Genomic DNA, 26,676 nt, shown 5'->3' with positions numbered 1-26,676 from the left:
AGTCAATTCCAGGTCAGCCTAGGCTAGAGTGACACCCTACTTCAAAACAAAAAAAAAAATTGAAGCTCAGAAGGAGGGCTCCCCCCCCCTCCACCTTCTATCTGGTTTTGGATAAGGGGATACCCAAAGATTATGGGCAAGTAAGAAATTGCGTTTTTGTGTTTTGTTTTTTGAGGTAGGGTCTTACTGTAGCCCAGGCTGACCTGGAATTCACTATGTAGTCTCAGGGTGACCTCGAACTCACAGTGATCCTCCCACCTCTGCATCCCAAGTGCTGGGATTAAAGACATGTGCCACCATGCTTGGCTAGATTCTTTTCTTTCTTTAATTATTTTTGAGGCAGGGGTGAAATATCAAAAAGAATCGTGTTATTTCAGGATCAAGAACACTTTGAGCATGGTGTGTGTGTGGTGTATTTCTTTAATCTCACTCAGTGCAGAAGCAGAAGGACCACAGTGGAAGGCCAGCCTGTGGTAATGAGCTCCAGGCCAGTCTGAGCTGTATAGCAAGGCCCTATCTTAAAAACAAACACAGCACACCACATATACACACATGCACATACCAAAAATGCCATTAAGGCATCTTGTCAGTATGCCATAGAAGCTAACTTCAAGGTTACCTCATTATGTTTGGGTGGGATCATTAGAGCATTGAAAGAATAAAATAAAACTGGGTGTGGTGGCTCATGCCTTAAGTCCCAGCTCCCAAGAGGCAGAGGTAGAGTGGCTATGAGTTCAAGGCCTGCCTGGAACTAGAGTGAGATTAAGGCCTGCCTTAGGGAAAGCAAAAATATAATAAATGGAGATGCTGGGGAGATGGTTCAGCAGTTAAAGGCACTTGCTTGCAAAACCTACCAGCCTGACATTCAGTTCCTCAGGACCCATGTAAAGCCAGGATGCACAAAGTGGTGGGTGCATGTATCTGGAGTTCATAGGGTCTTGCGCTAGCCCAGGCTAACCTAGGTAGAGTGTAGTAGTCTCAGACTGGCCTTGAATTCACAGTGATCCTCTTACCTCTGCCTTCTAAGTGCTGGTATTAAGGGTGTGTAATACCACCCCTGGCGAGAAAACGATTTTTTTTTAATAATTCTTTTTTCAAGATATGGTTGTAGTGTAGTCCAACCTGACCTGGAATTTACTATAGTCTCAGGGTGGTCTCAAACTCACAGCAATCCTCCTACCTCTGGCTCCTAAGAGCTGGGATCAAAGGCGTGTGCCACCATGCCTGGCCAAAACAATGCTTTAAAAAATTTTTTTGTTGTTGTTTTGTTTTTCAAGGTAGGGTATCACTGTAGCCCAGGCTGACCTGGAATTCACTATGGAGTCTCAGGGTGGCCTTGAACTCAAGGTGATCCTCTTACCTCTGCTTCCCCGAGTGCTGGGATTAAAGGCGTGCGCCACCACGCCCTGCAAAATATTTTTTTTTTATTTGTGAGGAGAGAGATAATAGACATGCCAGGGCCTCTGGTTGCTGCAAATGAACTCCTTATGCCACATTGTACATCTGGCTTTGTGTGATTACTGGGGAGCTGACCCAGATTTCACTTGTAGTCTCAGACAACTCACAGCTACCTCTGCTGGGATTAAAGGTGTATGCCACCACACCCAGGCTGAAAATGCTGCTTTGTTGTTTGTTTGTTTTGTTTTTCAAGGTAGGGTCTCACTCTAGCTCAGGGTGGCCTCGAACTCTAGGACTCTAGGTGATCCTCCTACCTCTGCCTCCACAGTGCTGGGATTAAAGTTGTGTCTACACCCAGCTACTGTTTTTGTGGGTTTTGTTTTGTTTTGTTTTAAATGCTCCTTTTTAAAATTTATCTCTTTTTTTTTTTTTTTTTGCTTTTTTTGAGGTAGGGTCTCACTCTGGTCCAGGCTGACCTGGAATTAACTCTGTAGTCTCAGGGTGGCCTTGAACTCACGGCGATCCTCCTACCTCTGCCTCCCAAGTGCTGGGATTACGCCCGGCAAAATTTATCTCTTATTGACAACTTCCATACTAACAGACAATAAGCTATGATAATTCCCTTTCCTCTGCCACTTTCCCCTTCGCAGATCCATACTCCATTATATCCCCTCCATTAGTCTCTCTTTTATTTTGATGACATCATTGTTTCCTATTATGAGGGTATTGTGAAGGTAGCTCCAGGCACTGCAAGGTCATGGATATTGAAGCCAATTTATTTCTGGACGATTGCAGAAAATTCTTTTGTTGTTGTTGCTTTTTTGTTTTTTGAGGTAAGGTCTCACTCTAACTCAGGTTTACCTGGAATTCATTATGTAGTCTCAGGCTGTAATCGGCTCTAGGTCCTTTGGCTTCCCAGACAAACACCTTAACCGCTAAGCCATCTCACTCTAGAGTCTGTTACTCACTGTATAGTCCATGCTGACCTCAAATTTGTAGAACTCCTGCTACAGCCTCTCAAGAGCTAGGATTATAGGCATAACCACTATGTCCACAGTTTTTTCTTTTTTTTATGATTTTTTTTTTTTTTTTTTTTTTTTTGGTTTTTCAAGGTAGGGTCTCACTCCTCTAGCCCAGGCTGACCTGGAATTCACTATGTAGTCTCATGGTGGCCTCGAACTCAAGGTGATCCTCCTACCTCTGCCTCCTGAGTGCTGGGATTAAAGGTATGCGCCACCACACCCAGCTTATTTTTTTTTTTTAAACATTTATTTATTTATTTATTTATTTGAGAGAAAGAGGAGGGAGAGAGAAAGAATGGGCACCTCAGGGCATCCAGCCACTGCAAACAAACTCCAGACGCATGCACCCCCTTGTGCATCTGGCTTACGTGGGTCCTGGGGAATCAAAACGGGATCCTTTGGCTTTGCAGGCAAACGCCTTAACTGCTAAGCCATCTCTACAGCCCCCTCCATAGTTTATTTTACTGTGCTTTTCTTTTGGCATTTCATGATCTAGAATTTAATAATTGAGATTTAAAAATAAACCCATACCACTTTGCAGAACTTTAGTACTTGTCTTTTTTTCCCCCCCTTCCTAAAGGCCGACTCATGTCAGGGAGATTTAAGCACACTGGCCAGTGTGGTCACGTCCTTGGCAAATCTTGGAAAAGCTAAAGATCTTTCTCACACTAGTAATGAAGTGCCTGTGATGGGAAGTTTAAACAATGGTGATACATCTTTTTCTGAATTTCATCAAGATATTCAGACCAATGGTGATGTTTCAAGGTAAGGTCTATTTGATTTTTGATCTTGTCATTTTTTAATACTTTGAGAGTGAGAGAAAGTAGGCATGACCAGAGCCTCCTACTGCTGCAAATGAACTCCAGCACACTGACACATCTGGCTTTGTCTGAGTACTGGAGAATTGAACCTGAGCCAGCCAGCTCTACTACAAGCAAGTGCCTTTAGTCACTGGGCCATTTCTCCAGCCCCTTGATCTTGTCCTTTTTTAAAAAAATATATTTATTTGCAATCAGAGAAACACATAGAGAGAAAGAGAGAGAGATACTGGGTTTGCCAGAGTATCCAGCCTCTGTAAAGAACTCCAGACACTTGAGGCACTTTGTGCATCTAACTTTACGTGGGTACTAGGGAATAGAACTCGCGTCGATAGGTTTTATAGACAAGCATGTTAACTACTGACCCTTCTCTCCAGCCCAATCTTTTAATATTTATTGAAATCTGGGCTGGAGAGATGGCTTAGTGGTTAAGCACTTGCCTGTGAAGCCTAAGGACCCCGGTTCGAGGCTGAGTTCCCCAGGACCCACGTTAGCCAGATGCACAAGGGGGCGCACGCATCTGGAGTTCATTTGCAGTGGCTGGAGGCCCTAGCATGCCCATTCTCTCTCTCTCTATCTGCCTCTTTCTCTCTATGCCTGTTGTTCTCAAATAAATAAAAATAAACAAAAAAATTTATTGAAATCTTTTTGACTTAAATACTATTTATATAAGTTTCTAAAACCAAGTATTTTTGTTACACTTAAAATTTTTAGGCATAGTAAGGTTAACTCTAAAAGTGTTAATATAAAATGTCCATGTTCCATTCTAAATACCGCAAGTAAAAAGTGGCTGTCTTAAAATTAGAACTGTTTTCAGACACATCAAGAATTCTGTTCCTCTTAGGTGATGATAGGGGTGACATTTTTCATTATGTACTGGTTTTATCTTCTGAGTCCATAGATTGGAACATTTTCTTCCTAGACAGTAATGCTGACTACCCAGTCACTCATTTCTAGTTGTAAAAGACCTAGATGAATTGACTTTTTATATTTTTAAGTTTATTTATTTGTGTGTGTGTGTGCACACGTGTGCATGCTTGCCTGTCTGTGGTTGTACATAGTACAAGTGTACATGTGAAGGACAGAGGGCAACCTCAAGGTTTCTCTGCTCCACTTTCTGTGAGACAGGGCCACTTGACTGCAAATGAGTCTTGCGTTGGGAGTCAGATTCTCCAGCTCCGACTCCCATGAGTTGCAGGCACACGGGGATCACAGAAGTATACACCACCTTATGTCTGGCTTTCCATGGGTGCAAATACTAAATATTGTGCCTGGCATGTAACTTGAGTAGAGTGCATGGCCTGGATTTGATTTCCAGCCCTGCAAAAAATTATAAAAACACTTAATAAAATGCATTTAAGAGTCATGCACTTAAGGCCATGGTGGTGCATGCCTTTAATCCTAGCACTCAAAAGACAGAACTAGGAGGATCTCTGGCAATTCAAGGCCAGCTTGAGACTACATAGTGAATTCTAGGTTAGCCTGGGCTAGAGACCCTACCTTGAAAAAACAAAAGAGTCATGATGCAAAATTGTTGAGCATGAGATTTTAAGAAACTCCAGAGGCATCTCATTGAAAACATGTGGAGCTATTGTAAAGAATTGCTAACTTTAGTTATCTCTCATCCTAATCTCAAATTCTTACAGTTTGTATTCAGCTAAATAACCTCAAATTTAAAAAGATTCTCTGAGGCCAAGCATGGTGGTGCATACCTTTAATCCCAGCACTTGTGAGGCAGAGGTAGGAGGATCACCATGAGTTCAAGGCCACCCTGAGACTACATAGTTAATTCCAGGTCAGCCTGGGCCAGAGTGAGACCCCCTACTTTAAAAAAAAGAGAAAATCTCTGAGGTGTGCTCAGCACTGAAACATCTCTATCACACCTTCCAAGGCTTAGGGTCCATTGCGGAAGAGGTAGCCGAAAGAAAGTAAGAGCCAAGGGAAGGGTAGGACTATTTACAATGCAAGCTTCCAGATACAAAATGTCCTGGATATCCATGACCTCACAGTGCCTGACACTACCTACAAAAGATCATAATAATAGGAGGAAAAATAAAAGAGAGTGATTGAGATGGGGAAGGGGTATTATAGAGAGTGGAGTTGCAAAAGGGGAAAGTGGGGGAGGAAGGAAATTAACATGGGTTATTGCCTACAATTATGGAAGTTGTCAATAATAAAAAATTAAATGGTAAAAAAAATTCTCTGGAGCTGGCCGTGGTGGTACATGCCTTTAATCCCAGTACTTGGGAGGCAGAGTTAGGAGGTTCACCGTGAGTTCAAGGCCACCCTGAGACTATATAGTGAATTCCAGGTCAGCCTGAGCTAGAGTGAGACCCTACCTTGAAAAACCAAAAAAAAAAAAAAAAAATCTCTGAATTTTTTATTAAAATGAATACCCATTCATGGTTTGTGTTTACTGTTTGATACAGTAAAGTTAATATAGTTTCTATCTATAAAATCATGTATGAGGATTTTCCCCTTAATTATACACAAGTTTGTGGGGTTTTGTTTGGTTGGTTGGTTTTTGGTTTTTCGAGATAGGGTCTCACTTTAGCCCACGCTGACCTGGAATTCACTATGTAGTCTCAGGGTGGCCTCAAACTCACAGCAATCCTACGTTTGCCTCCCAAAAGCTGGAATTAAAGGTACATGCCACCACACCCAGCTTCAATTATTTTTTTTTTTATATATTTAGTTAGTTTTTTTGAGGTAGGGTCTCACTCTAGCCCAGGCTGACCTGGTATTCACTATGTAGTCCCAGGGTGGAATCCTACCTCTGCCTTAAAGGTGTACACCACCATGCCCGGCAAATACACACTATTTTAAGAAAGTTTAATTCCTCAGTAATACAGTAAAAGTTATGCAATTATGCTTAAGTTTAATTTGTTGACTTAAAAAATAACATCATTGAAATAGAGCACTGAGTCATACGTGAAAATTCTATTTTCTGAAGCTTAGGTGTTCTTTTGTTTTATAGAACTGACGGCCTCAGATAGGCCTTGTACCACTGAGCCACACCCTGAGCCCTATTTCTGAGAGAAATTTTAGACCTAAATCTTCATTTATTCACTTGGTTCTGGCTGTTGAACCCAGGGCTGCAACACATGCTAGACAAGCATTCCGTCAGTGAGCCACAACCCTAGCCCTTCAATTTCAACCTTAACTCCAGAATTTTTTTTTCAAATTTTTATTAACAACTTCCATGATTATAAAAAGTATCCGATGGTAATACTCTCCCTCCCTCCACTTTCCCCTTTGAAACTCTCCATTCTCCATCATATCCCCTCCCCATAACTCCAGAATTTTATGTAAAATGTGCATCGTATTGTTGGAGATTGACCAAGCTCGTTGCTTCTGATGTCTTCTTACAGGGCATTTGATACTCTTGCCAAAGCCTTGAATCCTGGAGAAAGCACGGCCTGTCAGAGCTCAGTGGAGGGCATGGAAGGAAGCTCACACCTTATTGCTGGAGACTCAGACATAAACTACATCGAAAAAGAGGGGCCGCTTCTCAGCGAGTCACATGTAGCTTTCCGGGTATTTCTGTATTTAATATTTTTCTTTCGTGTTACTGTTTGATTTTAACCTTTTCAAAGGAGATGAATCTGACCTGTTGAGTGGAGATACTATCTATGTCAGTTTTAGCAATTAGTGGGTTTGTTAGAGTTCAGAACTATTTAAATACAATCAGTTTTATTGCTGTTGTTTTCTTGACTTTAAGCATGGATGTTCACAATGAATTGAACATAATGCTCTTCTTAATGCCTGACTGCTACATCTTTAGTGTAAAACAGTAGCTAAGACCCAACAACTTTTTTTTTTTTTTTTTTTTTTTTTGGTTTTTTGAGGTAGGGTTTCACTCTAGCCCAGGCTGATCTGGAATTCACTGAATGTATCTCAGGGTGGCCTTGAACTCACAGCAATCCTCCTTCCTCTGCCTCTGGAGTTCTGGGATGAAAGGCATGTGCCACCACACCCAGCTACTATATATTTTTGTTTGTAGTAATAAAATACCCTTTATTTGTAATATCTTTAGAATTCAAAAATGAAAATCCTTTGTTTCAATTTAAGTAGCTTAAATTAATAATATTTTTAAAATTTTCCTACATTTGTTATAATGGAAACTATACAGAAAGATACTAGAAACAATACAGGGAGAGTTTTCTTGCTCAATGATTTCAGGTTCCAGAGCCCAGTAATTTCACAGGCAGTTCTCTTTCTGAAGTCCTCTAGTCTTGTGTTTCAAGCCCTAACGTCTTCATTCACATAGTTGAGTCCTCTTAATTACTGAGCAAAAAAATCCATCTTGTTCTTATATTGGGTCTTTTTGTTTTTTTCGAGGCAGAGTCTCACTCTAGCCCAGACTAGCATAAAACTTACTCTGTAGCCCCATGCTGAACTCACATGCCTCCTACCTCAGCCTCCCAAGGGCTAGGACTAACGATGTGTGCCATCATACCTGGCTCTCTATTGCATTTTTTTTTTTTTTTAGTTTTAATTTTATTTTTTTTTATTTGCAAGAGAGAGAATGGGCAGAGAGAGATTTAGACATTTTAGTATCTTGTTTAAAACTTATTAAGCTAGCCAGGCATGGTGGCTCATGCCTTTAATTCTAGCACTCGGGAGGGGTAGGTGGATCGCCATGAGTTACAGGCCACCCTTAGACTACATAGTGAATTCCAGGTCAGCCTGGGCTAGAGTGAGACCCCCACCTCATAAAACCAACAAAAATAAACAAAAAACATAAGATAGTAAGGAGAAATAGCATGAGAATGCAAATGGAAGTTTAATAATAATCTAGGACAGTAGGGCTGAAGAGATGGCTTAGTGGTTAAGGCATTTGCCTGCAAAGCCCAGGGATCCGATTCAGTTCCCCAGGACGCACATAAGCCAGATGCACAAGGGGACTTATGCGTCTGGAGTTCGTTGGCAGTGGGTGGAGGCACTGGTGTACCCATTCTCTCTCTCCCTTTCTCTCTCAAATAAATAAAAATAATTAAAAATCTAGGACAGTAGTAACATTTAATATTTTCATTAAATAAATGTGGGATATGACTTTATAATTCTCTTTCATTTGATTCTTACAATTTTCTTACCAAAATAATTAAGGTAAATAGTATTTTCATTTTTTAGTAAATACAAAATTGCTCAGTATTGGAATTGCAATCTTTTTAAACATCCATGTTTGCAACTCCTTCAAAACTGAATTTTAACCATTCCATTACTTATATTTGTCCCTTCCTATTTACTTTCACCACTATAATTCACAGCTTATTAAATTTCTAGCTTGAACTGTGACAGTAATATGTCTGTGTCCCATCTGTCTTCCCATCTTGTCCTGTGCACTGGTACTATATGGTTGTTGTTAAGCATCAGTGTAACCATGTCACATGACTAATTGAATGCCTTCGGCTGAGGATATATTTAGCTCAGCGATGGAATGCTTGCCTAGCATGTGCAAGGCCCTGGGTTTGAACTGCCAAAAATGTAATAAATGAAGCTAAAAGTAGTAGATCATACCTGTAATCTGAGGTACTCAGGAGGCCAAGGCAGAAGGATCACTTCAACCTTATAGTTTCAGGTCAGTTTGGGAAACATCAAGACCCAATCTTAAAAATAAATGGGGCTAGGGGGAGGGAGGGAGTTAACATGGGATATTTTTTTAGAATCATGGAAAATGCTAATAAAAATTTAAAAATTTTTAAAAATAAAATAAAAATAAAAAAATAAATGGGGCTAGAGAGATGATGGATCCGTGGTTAAGAGCATTTTGTATACAATCATGAGGACCTGAAGAGGCCTGAGACTGCTCAGGTGTGGTTCCCAGGACCCACATAAACTGCTGGATGTGGCCACGTGTGCCTATAGCCACAGTCCCGTAGCAGAGCAGAGACCTGAGACTCGCCTGAGCTTGCTGGGCTCGGAGGGACTCCAGCTCAAGTAAGAACAGATGGAAGGGGGATGGAGTAGGACACCCAAAGTTCTGTTTTGGCAAGACAGGAGATCACCCCTCTACCCCACAGGATGCCGCAGAGACAATGCCCACCACAGTATACACACAAGCAAGTACATACGTACATAAGACATTTTGCAGCATGCGCTGCACCTGTGGGATTAGTGTCGGACTCTGTAAGAAGACCTCTTAAGGCCCTTCACATTCTGCTCAACTGTCATTGCCCACACATGCCCATAATGCTCAATGTTGTTCCCCTACTCAGACCTCAATACAGTGAGATCTCAGTGAGTGCTTATTGTGTGAATGATCCAGGATATACAGACACAAAACACAAAATATAAACAAGGAAGAAGAATTTTGTAGTAGAAACTCATCTATTTATGGGTCAAAGAAAAAAATCCTGTCTTTTCAGTTAAAAGACTTGTTGAATGGATTGTTTCTTCAACCAGATTATCTGATTCATAATACTAGTGATGAATTAAATATGCAAAGCAGACTAAAATACGAAATAGCCCCTTTGATAAAAGAACATGACATGATCGTTTGTGTAAATAATCTTTTCCTTTAATGTTACATCAGGTTACTTCATTTTCATGATTAAAACAGTGAAAAGTTTTCATTTACCACTATTGCTGTAAGATGAAGTCCATTTTATCCAGTTTTTTCATATTACAAGTGTTATATTTCTTGCAGGCAGTTTTAAGCTATTTGGCAGAGGGCTTTGAGACTTTTTTCAGGGGAAGAGGATATTTTCTTTTGCAGATTTTTTTTTTTTTTTTTTTTTTGAGACAGGGTCTTGCTATATAGCACAGGCTGGCCTTTAACTCTCATCTTCCTGTCTCACCCTCCTAAGTGCTAGAATTACAGGCTTGGGCACCACACCCACCTCAAGGGGTATTCTTTATTATTGTTTTGCATAGTATCCCTTCCTTATTAAACTGGTCATTTTTGGTAATTCCCTTAATTTTTCAGGCTTTTTTTCCCCTACTCACCTTGGGAAATTCTGAAAAGGTATGATAGTTCCCAAATTATATATATGAATATATATATATTTGTGTAGAAACACTTATATCCTAATAGTTTAAGATACTTAATATGTGTTTGATTTTTCTTAAGAATTATTTGAATTGTGCTTTTTAAATTGCATTTTATGTTGCTCCTTCAGTAAATATTTCTCAAATGTTTAGAATTTTTTCCTCTTGGAGCTATAGGTATTGCTCGGTGGTAACTGCACTGTGTTTCTGCCCTTTTTATGTATGTGTATTCATACATAGACATGCTCGAACATAAACTAGATTATTTGGATTTTATTTTGAATTTTTTTCTACCTGGGTGCTTGTATAATTTTTTATTTGTTTGGTTTTTAGAGAGGAGCCTAGTCCTGCTTTAAACTTGATTTATAGAACAGACTGGCTTCAAGCTCATGATTCTCCTGCCTTGTCTTCAAACTGTAGATACATCCACCATGCCTGGCAGATGTCTTTTTGCTACATCACCTCCATTTTCCTTACTAATTGTAGTAGCTGAAAGATACTCTAGTGTGCTGCTGTTCTCTTTGCTGTCCCGGGAAATGTGTGCTGCTACCAGCATCTGCTTTCACTGTGAGAAGTAGAGCAATAATGGGTGGGTGTGTATGTGTGTATTTCGTAGTATAAATTTTGAAGTTATACTACAAATAGTAAATCCAAAATGCTTGGAACCAGAAGTATTTCAGACTTTCACAATTTTTTAGATATCATAACATTTACAGGGGCTTTACAGGTTGAACATTTCTAATCCAAAATGCAATATTTAAAACATGAATGCTGCTCCAAAGTGTTCCAATTTTATGTTTTTGTTTTCTTGTTGTTGTTTGATGTTTTTTTGAGGTAGGGTTTCACTCTAGAACAAATTGACCTACAATTCACTATGTATTCGCAGTGTGGCCTCGAACTCATGGAGATCCTCCTACCTCTGCCTCTGAGTGCTGCAATTAAAGGCGTGCACCACCATGCCTGGCCCAATTTCAGATTTTGAATTGAAGGTTACTCAACATGTCCGAGCTACAGGATGGACATAGTTTTCCCATTTTGGTTAATAACAGCTAAAATGCTTCTAGCTTAGCCACCATTAATAGTGTGTGTACTGTATTTAATATTATTATTATTATTATTTGTTTTGTTTTGTTTTGTTTTTCGAGGTAGGGTCTCAGTCTAGTCCAGGCTGACCTGGAACTCACTATGTAGTCTCAGGGTGGCCTTGAACTCACAGTGATCCTCCTACCTCTGCCTCCCAAGTGCTGGGATTAAAGGCATGCGCCACCATGCCCAGCTTTATTTAATATTATTGATAGTTCAATAACTTCAAAATTGGAGAAAATGTCTTTTCATGTATAATAGAACAAATTTTCTTTTTCTTTCTTTCTTTCTTTCATTTATTTATTTATTTATTTATTTATTTATTTATTTTTTTGAGGTAGGGTCTCACTATAGCTCAGACTGACCTGAAATTCATGTTGTAATCTCAGGGTGGCCTTGAACTCATGGTAATCCTCCTACCTCTAAAAATTTTCTTTAAAAAGATTTCAGAAATGCTTTCAGAAAAGGTTTTTGTTTTTTGTTGTTTGAGGCAGGGTCTTACTCTAGCCCAGGCTGTCCTGGAATCCACTATGTAGTCTCATGCTGGCCTCAAACTCATAGCAGTCCTCCTACACTCTGCCTCTTGAGTGCTGAGATTAAGGTCCTGTGCCATCATACCCAGCTTCAGAAAAGTTTTGATACAGGATCTATTTTTCACAGTGGTCACACATTTGAAATAGCTACCTAAGGCCCATAGGAACCAATAGCCAGTGAGTGGTTTGCCTTTGGACATATTTTACCTGTAGAATATTTTTGCATAGTTTTTATTGAGTTGCAGCATTTTAGGTAGGGAGCTATTACACAGACCATGCTTTTTGCAAAATTGAAGTAGTGGTGCTGAGCCCTTGTCTTATGACTTGCTGTGCTGAATTCAGGTCACAGCTGTGCCTGGGAGCAGGCTGTCCTTGGTTGGCACCAGCAGGCCTGTCCTCAATCTCATTACTCACCTAGCTGTGTGAGCACTTGAAGTTACTGACTGTAACCTAAGTGAAAGGAACTTTGCATATGCAACTGCTCCTTAAGCTGAAATACATTGTGTGCCTTGTTAAAGAAGGGAGAGAGAAGAAGAAATACATAATGATAAAATAGTAAGAAATTTTAAAACAACAACAGTTGATATTTACTGAGACTGTTTGAATATTACTTACTTTGATAGTAATTATGATCTACTTTCTTCTAATCACTGTTGTTCGCTCCAAAATCCACTGACTGGAATTATTTTAGTATTGGACTTTTTTGATGAATATATGAGATTCTTACCTTGTGTGTTATGTTTATATTCAATTTTTTTCAAAGAAATTTGAATTTAGAACACTTAGTCATAAGATAACTTACTTAAATCCCTGTTCATACTAGCTCACCATGCCTTCTCCTATGCCTGAGTACCTGAACGTGCACTACATTGGGGAGTCGGCCTCCAGACTGCTGTTCTTATCAATGCACTGGGCATTTTCGATTCCTTCTTTCCAGGCACTAGGGTGAGTGCTTAGAAGCCCTTTATTATCAGTGTGATTCTGTGGCACAATGTGCTTTAAACAAGAAGTGTGTTTGGGAAAGATTTGTAGTACTGGAGGAAAGCATTGTGTTAACACAGTCAAACTACAAAACATGGATACTCTCCCACACAAAAGTAATGCAGAAACAATACAGAAAATACAAGTTAGCTGCCGTAATTTGTCATATCAACACAATGCACTGTGCATGTTTGATTCCTTCTTTCAAGGCACTAGGGTGAGCGCTGATTTTCTAATTAAGATTTGTAGCTTCACTGGGGAGATGGCCAGCAATTAAAGGCACTTGCTTACAAAGCCTGCTGGCCTGGGTTCAATTCCCATTACTCATTAAAGCTAGATGTACACCGTGGCACATGCATCTGGAGTTTGTTTGTAGTGGCAAAAGGCCCTATAGCATGCCCATTCTCTCTCTCTCTCTCTCTCTCTTTGTTTCTCTCTTTCTCCTCACACATAAATAAATTAAAGAAAAAAAAAAAAAGATTTGTAGGGCTGGAAAGATGGCTTAGTGGTTAAGGCACTTGCCTGTGAAACCTAAGGACCTAGGTTCAACCCCCCTGAACCGACATAAGCCAGTTTATTTGTAGTGGCACATCCATTCTCTCTGCCTCTTGTCTCCTTCGCTTTCAAATAACTAAAAATAAAATTTATTCTAAAAAAAGATTTATAGCTTCAATACCTAGAGGAATTCAGGGTTTTTTAGTATAATATAGGTAAGTGACTCTATAGTTATGGATTCAGGGGCCATGGAAGGTATGATTTTTGTTGGAGTATGTATGGTAGCTAGACCTTCCTCATGGGTGATTTCTTTTTGCTTTTTTTTTTTTTTAAATTTCAGAGAGCGAAAAGAGGCAGCTATAGAGAGAGGGAGTGGGTACACCAGGGCCTTCAGCCTCTGTAAATGAACTCCAGATGCAGGCACCACCTTGTGCATCTGGCTTACATGGGTCCTAGGGAATTGAACCAGGGTCCCAAGACATACACCACCATACCCAGTGGTAGCTTCTTATTTTGGGTGTCCTCCCTCCCAAGGTAAGGTTTTGCTCTAGCCCAGGCTGACCTGGAGTTCACTGTGTAGTGCCACGGTGTCCTCAGACTCATAGACTCTTACCTCCACCTCCCAAGTGCTGGGATTAAAGGCATGTGCCACCACACCAGGCCATTGTTTAATTAATATTTTATTTATTTATTTAAGAGAAAGAAAGTGGGATAGACAGAGAATGGGTGAGCCAGGGCCTCTAGCTACTGCAAACAAACTCTAGACACATGTGCCACCTTGTACATTTCTGGCTTTTTTTTTTTTTTTTTTTTTTTTTTTGGTTTTTCGAGGTAGTATCTTGCTGTAGCCTAGGCTGACCTGGAATTCACTGTGTAGTCTCAGGGTGTCCTCAAACTTATGGCAATCCTCCTGCCTCTGCCTCCCAGGTGCTGGGATTAATACATCTGGCTTTCTGTTTTGAATAAAGTTGTAGGTAGATAAATCTTAGTGTAATTGACTTCTATTAAGTCTTTGTTTTTTTTTCCTTTGAAAATAAAATAATCTGATATCTTATTCCTCAGCCACTACTTTCAACTTCTTTCATTAGTAACAATTTCCATGTTTCTCATCCTTTGCTTTCCAAATTAGCCTTTTCTCTGAGCCTTCTCCGTAATGTCAAAGTTCTTCTATAAGCCAGGCTTAGTGGCACACGCCTTCAATCCGAGCACTCAGGAAGCAGAGGTAGGTGAGTTTGAGGCCACCTTGAGAATACATAGTGAGTTCCAGGTAAGCCTGGGCTTGAGAGAAAGACCCTATCTCAAAAATCCAAAAATAAAAATACTTTTTTTTTGGGCTGGAGAGATGGCTTAGCGGTTAAGCGCTTGCCTGTGAAGCCTAAGGACCCCGGTTCGAGGCTCGGTTCCCCAGGTCCCACGTTAGCCAGATGCACAAGGGGGCGCACGCATCTGGAGTTCGTTTGCAGAGGCTGGAAGCCCTGGCGCGCCCATTCTCTCTCTCTCCCTCTATCTGTCTTTCTGTGTCTGTCACTCTCAAATAAATAAATAAAATTTAAAAAAAAAAAATACTTTTTTTTTTTTTTGCTGAACTCCTTCTATATGCCATATACTTTGATCATTCACTGGGATCTAGAAATATGTGAGAGCACTTGCCTTATGTTAGTGTAGAAGACAGGTCCTAAAATAATAAATAAAGCCACAAAGTATGAATAGAGGGTAAATTTATAGGCAGCACTGAAGTGGGGATGGTGAAATGAATGTTGTAAGAGAACGCTTTTTCAAGAAAGTGAGCTCTGGGGCTGGAGAGATTGCTTAGTGGTTAAGGCACTTGCCTGCAAAGCCTAAGAGCTTATGTTTGAATCCCCGGGTCCCACATAGCCAGACATACAGTGACACAAGCGCACAATGTCACACATGCGCACAAGGAAGCATGTGTCTGGATTTCATTTGCAGAGGCTGATGGTCCTAGTACACCCATTCTCTCTCTCTCTCTGCCTCTTCTCTCAAAATAATCAAAGGAAAAAAAAGAAAAAGAACATGAGCTCTAGGGCTGGAGAGATTGCTCAGTGGTTAAGGAGCTTGCCTGCAAAGCCTAAGGTTAGATTCCCTGGTACCCACGTAAAGCAAGATGTACAAGATGGTGTATTCATCTGGAGTTAATTTGCAGTGGCTAGAGGTCCTGGTGCAACTACTCTCTGTCTCTGTCTGCCTCTCCATCTCTCTCAATGGAATAAATAAATTTTAAAAAATGCCAGGGGCTACAGAGATGGCTTAGTGGTTAAGGTGCTTGCCTGCAAAGTCAAAGGACCAAGGTTTGATTCCTCAGTATCCATGTAAGCCAGATGCACAAAGTTCCTTTGCAGTGGCTAGAGGCTCTGGCACACCTATTTTCTCTCTGTCTCTCTCTTAAATAAATAAATGAAATAATTAAAAATATTTTTTAAAAAATGGCTAGAGAGATGGTTTAGCAGTTAAGGTGCTTGCCTGCAAAACCAAAAGACCCAGGTTCCCTTCCCCAGGACCCACGTAAACCAGATGCACAAGGTGGTGCACATGTCTAGAGTTTGTTTGCAATGGCTAGAGGCCCTGGTGCACCCATTCTCTCCCTCTCTCAAATAAATAGAAATTAAATTAAGTAAAAATGAGATAAAATTCTCTCCACTAGCTGTTTTTCAAACTGGTTACTTTCCACCAGTTCCTATCCCTCTGTTCTGTAGGACATTAGAGCAGCGTCTATGCTGCTGTACCCCTGAGCCCATTACCCATCCTCTGTCTGTCCTCACCTCCCCTGGTGTTATCACAGCTGTAGTCTCTACGTCTTTGGAGTTAACATTTTAACTTACACATGCAAGTGTGTGCATGCACATCTTGAAATTTTTAAGCAAGACACAGGTCGTAAAGTGTGCCTGCATTTTATTTAGGCTGGAGCCTGGGGCCTGGCGAGCATTCTTACCTAACTGCAGATGGATGGTGATTACTTTTGCTCCTCTTCTAAATATCTTTTCTATTTTCTTTTTAAAAATAGGTTATCTTGTTGTATTTATTTATTTTTATATTTTATGTATTACAGAGAGAGATAGAAAGAGAATGAGCATGCACCACCATGTTCCTCTGGTTTACATGGGTTTTGGGGAATTGAACCTGGGTGTTTAGGCTTTGCAGGCAAGCACCTTAACCACTAAGCCATCTCTCTAGTCCATCTTTAATATCTTCTTATGCTGCTGAGAATTCTTAGAAATTCAGGAATGGACTTTGAAGCTTGGTGTTGTTGTTATCTGTTTGTTCTAGCCAAGGCTCCCCTGGAATTTACTATGTTGTCTCAGTGGTCTTGAACTCACAGTGATCCTCCCACCTCTTTTGAGTACTGGAATTAAATGAATGCACTACCACGCCCAGTGATTTTGGACCTTTCTTTTTTGGAGAGAGGTTTCTTGAGGTAGGGTCTTGCTCTAGCCCAAGTTGACCTGGAATTCACTCTGTAGTCTCAGGGTATCTTCAAACTCATAGCCATCCTCCCAAGTGATTGGATTAAAGGCATGTGTCATCACACCCAGCTAAAATATTACTCATTTATTTATTTACGAGAGAGAGAGAGAGAGAGAGACTAGAGAGAATGGTGCACCAGGACCTCTAGCCACTGCAAACGAACTCCAGAGGCATGCACCAGTTTGTGCATCTGGCTTTATGTGGGTACTGGAGAATTGAACTCAGGTCATTAGGTTTTTCAGGCAAGCATCTTAATTTAACCACTGAATAATCTCTGCAGCCTGATTTTGGACCTTTTTTTATCCTTTGCTTACTTACAGTAAAATCGTGAGTGTCTTGTTATTGGGTTACTAATGTCTCTTCTGAAAATGCAACAAACCATTTCTCTCTGAATTGATTTCCATACTTCCAAATAGATTATTTTGCAATGTTCTTAATTTTTATGTCAACAAGTTCCATGAATTGGAAGTTTAAAGTCTTAACTTAGTGTAATTGCAATCGTTCTTACAAACTAGTGGGCCAACCGATAATGAGCTAGCCCATGATTACATTTCTTCTGAAAATTGCTCGAAACAAAATCAGGTATATGCCCATTTTATCCTTTTAGTGTACTTATAATACAAGAATACTACTTTTAAGTGTATTGGTCAATTGTAGAATTTATAACTTATTTTAATGTCTGATTTTTGATTTTGCTTCTTTTTTCACTAGGCCAGAAAACAGCATCTCATTAGTAAAAGCTTATTGGAATGAACTGTTTACTCTTGGACTTGCCCAGTGCTGGCAAGTGATGAATGTAGCAACCATATTGGCAACGTTTGTCAATTGTCTTCATAGTAGCCTTCAACAAGGTAAAAAGCAGGAGCCATCAGTTTTATAAAATACCATGACCAAAGTTAAATATCTTGATGATTGCATTAATATTTTAGCCACCAAAATCCTGTTTTGTTTTATTTTTCAAGGTAGGGTCTCTCTCTAACCCAGGCTGACCTGGAATTCACTATGTAGTCTCAGGCTGGCCTCAAAATCATAGTGATCCTCCTACCTCTGCCTCCCAAGTGCTGGGATTAAAGGTGTGTGCCACCATGCCAAGCAATATCCTTTTTACATTAGGTAATTAGTACATTTTGATAGATCTGTTATTCATCCAAAACATTTTAAATGAATGCAAACAAAATTAAAGTTGTTATATTAAAAGCTAGCATACTTCCATAGCCTGTTTTCTGTTGCTGAAAACAGAATAGGTGGTGCACACCTTGATCCCAGCACTCGGGAGGCAGAGGTAGGCGGATCACTGTGAGTTTGAGGCCAGGCTGGGACTGTAGAGTGGAGTTCCAGGTCAGCCTGGGCTAGAAGTGAGGCCCTACAAAAAAAGAAGAAAAAGTTTTATTTTATTTGGGCTCATGGTTCTGGAGGTGGAAGAGCCTGGTGCCAGCATCTGCCCAGTCTCAGTGACAAAGCAGAAAGGCAGGCAGGTGCCTAAAGAAGAGAGCATAGAGGACACATGGGGGGAAGAGCCAAGAAACTCCAGTTTGCACTGTAATAAACACCCTGCTCCTCTAAGAACAGATCCAGTCCTGAGAGAAAGACATAGCACCCTCTCTCAGGGCTTGCCTCCCAACACCACTACGTTGACCAGCAAATTTCATCATAAAGTTTGGCAGAGACAAATCATAATCAAACCATAGCTCAGGTCTAGGCCTTATGAATTCTTGTACTTTTATTTGGAACATAAGAATCTAAAGTTATTTTACATAAGTACATGTAATCAAATGTTTAAAATACATATGTCTTTCCAATTTTAAAACTACCTTCTTCATTATAGCTCTTGGAGTCATGATTGGCTGGTTTTGAATTAATCTATGTGAGTGTATTCCTTGGCTATGATGGCCCAAACCTGGAATCCAAGCACTAGGTACCCAGTTGAGGAAGTCTGAGGCTGGCTTGGGCAGCACAGCCAGATACTGCCTCAAAAAAAAAAAAGAAAAATGAAAAAGAAAGAACAGAAGAGTCATGGAATAACCCTTACTTTCTTTTTCCTTTTCTAGATACCAAGGGGATTAGAACTCACTCACTCATTTGAGGAGGCAGGCAATCACTAATTTAGAAATGTTAACCTTTAAAATGACTTGTGACTAAAAGGTTGTCGCCTTTGAGCTCAGGAATAATTTATAAATTAGGTATTCCTTTTTAGTTCCTTAGCACATTGTTTTTTTGTTTGGCTTTTTGGTTGGTGTTTTTTCCTTCTGTTTGGTTGGTTGGTTTGTTTTAACGTTTTTGTTTGAGATGGCATCTCACTGTGTACCTAGGCTGGCCTCTAACTTGATATTCTCCTGCCTCCATCCCCTTCCACCCCAGGGATAGAAGGCATGTGACACTCATCACTCCACACACAGACATTTTCATTCTTTATTTCTGGTGAGGAGGTGCATTCTCAACATGGGACAGAATCTCACTGTAGTCCCAGCTGGCCTGAAACTCACTAGGTAATCCAAGTTAACTTTGAATTTGTGGTAAGTCTACCATCTTAACCTCCCAAATGCTGGTATTACTGCCACCACACCTGTTTGTTTGTTTTTCCCATGATTTTTAAATCATCTGTTTCTTCACATTGAAAGGCAGAGAAATCACTTGAAAAATCTCATCTACAGCTGGGCATGGTGGCACATGCCTTTACCGAGAACTTAGAAGGCAGAGGTAGGAGGATCACTAAGTTGGAGGCCACCCTGAGACTACATAGTGAATTCCAGGTCATCCTGGTTTAGAGTGAAACCCTACCTCAAAAAGAAAAAAAAAAAAGAGAATCTTGGCCTGGCATGGTGGCACATGCCTTTAATCTCATCACTCAGGAGGATTGCCATGAGTTCGAGGACACCTGAATTCCAGGTCAGCCTGGATAAGATCGAGAACCTACCTTGAAAACCAAAAAAAAAAAAAAAAGAGAGAGAGAGAGCAAGAGAATCTTATCTTCAAAGGAACTTCGACTAGAAGTATATTCCCATCGTACTTCTAGTCTGATTTGGCCCTGATATGTTCATGTGCCCCACAGCCTGACCTTTTGGATGTGGGGTGGGTAGGTGTGTGTATGCTTGCGTGCATGTGTGCGTGTGTGACCCTCTATAAGAAAATATTTATCAGAAAAACTGAGTTTTCTCAGCTTGTCTTTGGTTTTGGCAATGTGTTTTGTTAAACTTCTGTTTTATTATACTAGAGTTTCTCACTTTTAAAAATGAAAATGACTTTTGCTCGGTATTTTGCCAACCAGTAAATTTAAATAAAGTCCTATTATCAAAATGTGAGACTTTTTTGACAGAGGGTCTCATGTTACCCAGGCTGGTCTTGAACTCCCTATAGCCAAGGAAGTTCATGAACCTCAAATCCTCCTGCCTCTGCTTCCTAAGTGCTGGGATTACAGGCATGTACTACCACATCCACCTTTATGTGGTGCTGGGTATTGAACCCAGGGCCTCATGCATTCTAGGCAAGAGCTCTGTTAACTGAGGTACATCCTCAGCCCACTTTTATACTTCATTTAGCCAGCTAATCATGCAGTTACTTCTCTGTATCTTCTCAAAGGCATATCTTAAAAGGAAATACTACATTTGGGATTTCTCTACTGTTTGGGTTTTTTTGTTTGTTTGTTTGTGTGTTTTTTTGAATGAACAGTCAGGAGATTATGCCCCTCTAGACATTTTGAATTGTAAATATTTGGAGATTGGTTGTATTTAGAGTTGCAGAATAGGGACAATGCTATACTGGATAAAAATGGTCAAACATTTTAGATGAAAATTAGAAGTCGTTTTGTTTGTTTGTTTTTTAAGATAAAATGTCACCAGAAAAGAGAAAATTATTGATGGAACACATCTTCAAACTACAAGAGTTTTGTAACAGCATGGTTAAACTCTGCATTGATGGATATGAATATGCCTACCTGAAGGCAATAGTACTGTTCAGTCCAGGTATGTAAAGACTTTTTTAAAGAAAGTAATAATTTGTTTATTGCTTCTTGGTGGGGGAGGGCTGAGGTAGGGTTTCTCTTTCTAGCCCAGGCTGACCTGGAGTTAGTCTCAGGGTGGCCTTGAACTCACTGTGATCCTCCTCTGCTTCCCAAGTGCTGGGATTAAAGGTACCCACCACCACACCTAGTTTGTTTCTTGCTTTTTTTGTGTGTGTGTTTTTCAAGGTAGGGTCTCACTCTGGCCCAGGCTGACCTGGAATTCATTATGTAGTCTTAGGGTGGCCTTAAACTCACGGTGATCCTCCTATCTCTGCCTCCCCAGTGCTGGGATTAAAGGCGTGTGCACCACCACGCCCCGCTATGTTTCTTGCATTTTTGAGACAGGATGTTGCTATATAGCCCTGACTGGGCTGATACTCACTGCGTATTACAGCCCAGGCTGACCTTGAACTTTGAATTGTCCTACTTTAGATGCCCAAGTATATATTTACTTAATAGTTAAAGTACAGAGTTTGAGAATGTGGAGAAATTGGCGTAGGTAGGAATGTAAAATGGTAAAATGCCTTGGAAGAGAGTGACAGAAAGTGCAAAGAAGCATCAAAAGATAGTCAAAGCCAGGTGTGGTGGCGTATGCCTTTAATCCCAGCATTTGGGAGGTAGAGGTAGGATGATTGCCTTGAGTTCAAGGCCACCCTGAGACTACATAGTGAATTCCAGGTCAGCCTGAGCTAGAGCGAGACCCTACCTCAAAAAAACAACAAAAAATGCTAAGTGAAAGATGCCTCAGCGGCACATGATTGTTTGATTCCATTTATATGAAATAGTGTTATATAGGCAAACCTGTACAGATACCAAGTGTAGAGTAACAGTTGCTAGAGATAGCAAGCGATTACTACTCGGTAGGGAGTTCCTTGCAGTCATAAGTTATTATGGAGTTGGAAGCAAATAGAAAGGTGGATCTTTTATTTCTAGCTTTCACATTAAGTTCTTAACAAATTTGTGAATAGGAGCAACTGACAGTTCTCTTAGGTTCTGTGTCTTTCATCTTGGTAGATATGTCCATTCTGTGTATTATAATAAAATTGTCAGAAGAGACCTGCTCCTTTCTCTCAGTAACATAAGATAACAAAACCTTCTTGCACGTTTTCTGTACTGTTAGATGAGGCTGAACACGTTCTTCAGTGGCGGAGTGTTGGCCTAATTTTTCACAAATTAATAGCAGCTGTCTCCCATTTGTACACATTTAGGTTTGTTTGTTTGTTTTTTCTGTTTTCTTTCTTTTTTGTGGCACCAAGAATTGAAACTAGGATCTTTTGCATGATAAGCAAGTATTCTGCTACTGAGTCACATCCAGTCCACATATGTCCCCACTGTAGTATAACTAGTTTGCCATTATTTTTTACATGAAAGTTGAAAACTGAGACATAATTTTAATGAAATTCTTTCAGATTTTGTGAACTATGTCTCTTGAAATGCTTGTGTAGGTTTATATTTCTGTTCCACTTTCATGATTTTAATCCCAGTACTTGGGAACCAGAAGTAAGAAGATGGCCATGAGTTTGAGGCCACCCTGAGACTACAGAGTGAATTACAGGTCAGCCTGGGCTATAGAGTGAGACCCTATCTTTGGGGGGGGGAAAAAAAGAAGAATAAATAGTTCAATCAATAAACAATTTTTTAAAAGCTATTGTTGTTTTGTTTTTTGTTTTTTTTCAAGGTAGGGCCTCACTCTAGCTCAGGTTGACCTGGAATTCACTATGTATACTCAGGATGGCCTCAAACTCATGGCGATTCTCCTACCTCTGCCTTCTGAGTGCTGGGATTAAAGGTGTGTGCCACCACACCTAGCTTAACTATTTATTCTGTCTCCACATTCAGTGTGTTATTACATGAGCGCTCAGAATAAATTTACCAATATATACTTGAATGTTTCAGATCATCCAGGCCTAGAAAACATGGAACAGATTGAGAAGTTTCAGGAAAAGGCTTACGTGGAATTCCAAGATTATATAACCAGAACATACCCAGATGACACCTACAGGTATCTATAAGTTAAATAATATTTAATTCATTTAAAAGTGTTTTGGGTCCTTGTGTTTTGCATGCGTGAGAGAGAGCACACGCGAGCGAGCCTCATGTAGCCCAGGCTGACCTTAAACTTGGCATAGCAGGGGAAGAGAACTTTGTCAGAACTGCAATAAAGACAGTTTGTGTGAGAGACTTGCTGTTCGGCCTGTGTCCTGAAAATTTGAGCAGGGTTGAGTTTAGAAGTGAACTAGTGTGAACAGAAGGAAATGGTACAGAAAGAAATAAAAGTTAAAAAAAAAAAAGAAGAAGAAATAAAAGTTTTGGGCCAGAGACTAGAGTTTGGTTCAGCTACAATTGTTTATAAGATTACCACCATTGAGGTTGGGGCCACCTGTTCTTCACTGAGACATTAGTAAGAATGCTGACTTGTGAAGGGAAGGACCCTGAAAGAAGAATGCTGAAACTTTTCCTCCTCTTCAAAATCAGGTTTATCACCAAGCATGGTGGCATACCCCCTTAATCCCAGCACTCAGGAGGCAGAGGTAGGAGGATTGCTGAGTTCGAGGTCACCCTGAGACTACATAGTGAATTCCAGGTCAGCCTGGGTTGAAGTGAGCCCCCACCTCTAAAAACAAAATGAAAAAAAAGTCAGCTTTATTCCCCCTTTGATTAACAAAATTGGTAGTGTACCTGGTACTATAAAGTACAGCAGATATTGGAAAGGGCATAATTATTTATAATGTGGGTTTTATGGAAATGGCCACTGGGCAGTGAGAGGCAAGGCTGTTGTCCCTGCATGGAGGCCCTGGAAGGTCATGGCATGGGTTCAAGTGGAGACCCCAAGGATGGCCTTGAAATCTTGCCTCTGCTTCTAGAGTGTTGGACTTAGAGGTGTGTGTCAACACACCCATTATAGAAGATTTTTAGGGGCGGAGAGATGACTTAGCAGTAAAGGCATTTGCCTGCAAAGCCAAAGGACCCTGGCTCAATTCCTCAGGACCCATGTTAGCCAGATGCACAAGAGGGCACATGCCTCTGGAGTTCATTTACAGTGGCTGGAGGCCCTGGCACACCCATTTTCTCTCTCTTTCTCTCTCTCTCTGTCAAATAAAAAAAAAACATAAAAAAGATTTTTAGTGAATCTATTGTTTAATTATTTTCTGTTCTAGGAATAATTAAATGGTTAGTAAATCTTGACCTTTAAAATAGCTAATGCAAGCTGGGCGTGGTGGTGCCCACCTTTAATCCTAGCATTCGGGAGGCAGAGGTAGGAGGATTGGTGAGAGTTTGAGGCTACCCTGAAACTGCATAGTGAATTCCAGGTCAGCCTGGGCTAGAGTGAGACCCTACCTCAAAACCCCCTCAACCCCCCCACAAAGAAAAACACCATTATTGGTTCCCTTTTCAGATCTATTCTGGAAACAATAACTTTGTCAAACTTTGTTTATTTGCAAGTGGAGGGGGAGAGAATTGGCACACCAGGGCTTCTGGCTGCTGCACATGAACTCCACATGCATGCTCCACTTTGTGCACCTAGCTTTACATGAATACTGGGGAATTGAACCTGTGTCATTAGGCTTTTGTAGGCAAAGCGCCTTAACCAATGAGCCATCTCTCCAGCCCAAATTTGTCATTTTTTTTTTTAATTTTTTTTGGTTTATTTTTATTTATTTGAGAGCGACAAACAGAAAAAGAGGCAGAGACACAGAGAGAGAATGGGCATGCCAGGGCTTCCAGCCACTGCAGGCGAACTCCAGATGTGTGCGCCCCCTTGTGCATCTGGCTAACATGGGTCATAGGGAATTGAGCCTCGGACCGGGGTCCTTAGGCTTCACAGGCAAGCACTTAACCGCTAAGCCATCTCTCCAGCCCCCAAATTTGTCATTTTTGATACAGCTATTCCATTAGGTTATAGGTAGGTGCTTGAGTTGATTCTGGAACTGTCTGAATTTTTCACATTCCTAGTTACTAGAATTATTGTTCTTGAGCAGCTGTTGTCAATTTAAAGTATATTTGTGCAGAAGGCATGGGCCTGCCCTTTTATGAGCCTTACTTCCTACCATAGCAATTGGCCAATGTCATTTCATTTATCTTTACAACAGCACTATGAGAGGAGCATTGAGTTGGCTGCATTCACATAACTAGAGACCAGTTGAATCAATATTTGAGCCCAGAGATCTTCATAATAACATCTGTTGTCTCTTACTCTATTTCTAGTAGGGTTTTTTTTTTTTTTTTTTTTCTCAGAGTAAAACCAAGAAAAGAGTTATTGAACCTCTTGTGTTCTGAAAACAAAACATTGTTATCTTACCATCTGAAATGCATTGGGAAACCACCTTAAATGTGTGATCTGACCAGTGGTTTAATAATTTAGTTTCATGGTCCTTACAGCCAAGCAGAGACAGCCCAGTGTAGAAGTCCATAGCAAGGCCTTCCTTTGGCATCTTTCAGATTGCAGTAATGTACGGGTGTGTGAAATCAAATGATGTTCCTTGCTGGGTCACAATACCCAGCTACAAGGAAAGAGTTTATTTTGGCTTAGTTTTGAGGGGAAGTGTCATGATGCTGTGAAAGCATGGCAGTAGCAGAAAGTTGGCCTTCCAGCTTTATGTCAGCATGGAGGAAAGAAAGTACAAGAGCACCAAGCAGGACTGGAAAGAAACACCTCAAGACCCCCCTCCCCCCCCAACCCCCCCCACCCAGTGACACACTTCCTCAACAAGGTTCCACTTCCTAAAGGTTCCACAAAGTTCCCAAACAGCGCCATCTACAAGGGCTAAGCATCCAAACACATATGAGACTTGGAGGCATTCCATATCCAACCCACCATACCAGGTCACTGTCAAGACCCTTGGTTTTAAAAAAAAATTAAAGTTTGATTTTAGGAGCTGGGTATGGTGGTGCACGCCTTTAATCCCAGCACTCGGGAGGCAGAGGTAGGAGGATTGCTGAGAGTTCAAGGCAACCCTGAGACTACAGAGTGGATTCCAGATCAGCCTGGGCTAGAGTGAGACCCTGCCTCATAAAAAAATAATAATAGTAAGATTTTTAGGTTTTGAAAATTAAATCTTATGAAGAAATTACAAATGTTTTTCTGCTAAATCTCTGTTTTTATTTATAACCTTCTTTCTCTTTTTCTTTCAGGTTATCTAGACTCCTCCTCAGATTACCAGCATTGAGATTGATGAATGCTACCATCACAGAAGAATTGTTTTTCAAAGGTCTCATTGGGAATGTACGAATTGACAGTGTCATCCCACATATTTTAAAAATGGAGCCTGCGGATTACAACTCTCAAATAATTGGTCCACAGCCTTTGAAAGCTGACATCTCATTTCTGTAAACTAAACTTGCTGTTCCTTTTCGGGACACCAGAAGACACCAAATTGGACTCACTGTTTCCAGGGCTTCTGGAAATGGTCTTTAAAAAATTACCAAAAGTCAAGGTGTTTTTCTTGTGTCTTCCTTAAGAAGAACATTCTAGGTGGCTGGGCAGACATTAGGAATTAGATTTCACTGTCTGTCTTATGTAAATGAGTATGAAGTGCTATGAATTTATTCTTGGTGAAGATGACACTTAAAACTGTCTCCTCTTGACCATCTCAACTAAGATTTCTCATTCTATTTTGTAAAACAAATAAATTAGTCCTTTTTGTTTCCCCTGAATTGTGTTCTATTTATATTTAATTTTATTTGAGCTAGTTCACTTCAGTGCCTAAAATATAGCTAAGTGAATTTGCATTTTCTTTCATATTGTAATCATTTTAACTACTATGTTAAAGATTATTATTTTGTGCTCAATGGTATAATGATATATTAATATTGCAGGAAATAATAAATGGATATATATTTTTTGGCTTTTGTAACTATCAGTGTATCCTTTAGCA

At 40.3% G+C, this 26,676-nt stretch overlaps 1 protein-coding gene across 10 annotated transcripts in view; it reads left to right on the top strand.

Annotated features, from left to right (window-relative positions):
• The window catches only part of Nr2c1 (nuclear receptor subfamily 2 group C member 1), a 58,604-nt gene extending 32,149 nt beyond the window's left edge, over positions 1 to 26,455 (top strand). For 8 of the 10 annotated variants that reach the window (XM_045152658.1, XM_045152656.1, XM_045152657.1 and 5 more), the window contains 7 exons: positions 3,001 to 3,185; positions 6,610 to 6,775; positions 12,668 to 12,789; positions 17,515 to 17,654; positions 20,625 to 20,762; positions 22,697 to 22,802; positions 25,934 to 26,455. In XM_045152658.1, the coding sequence (XP_045008593.1) occupies positions 3,001 to 3,185; positions 6,610 to 6,775; positions 12,668 to 12,789; positions 17,515 to 17,654; positions 20,625 to 20,762; positions 22,697 to 22,802; positions 25,934 to 26,132 (1,056 nt within the window). In that variant the 3' untranslated portion in view covers positions 26,133 to 26,455. Of the gene's footprint in view, positions 1 to 3,000; positions 3,186 to 6,609; positions 6,776 to 12,667; positions 12,790 to 17,514; positions 17,655 to 18,851; positions 18,966 to 20,624; positions 20,763 to 22,696; positions 22,803 to 25,933 lie in introns of those variants that run through there. The other 2 variants (XM_045152661.1, XM_045152662.1) reach the window with 2 other exon arrangements.
• The last annotated feature ends 221 nt before the right edge of the window (positions 26,456 to 26,676 follow it).

The sequence above is a fragment of the Jaculus jaculus genome, chromosome 6 (assembly GCF_020740685.1).
Source record: "Jaculus jaculus isolate mJacJac1 chromosome 6, mJacJac1.mat.Y.cur, whole genome shotgun sequence".
Lineage (NCBI taxonomy): Eukaryota > Metazoa > Chordata > Mammalia > Rodentia > Dipodidae > Jaculus > Jaculus jaculus.
Note: the sequence above shows the minus strand (reverse complement) of the source record. Positions and strands in the feature narration are given on the sequence as shown.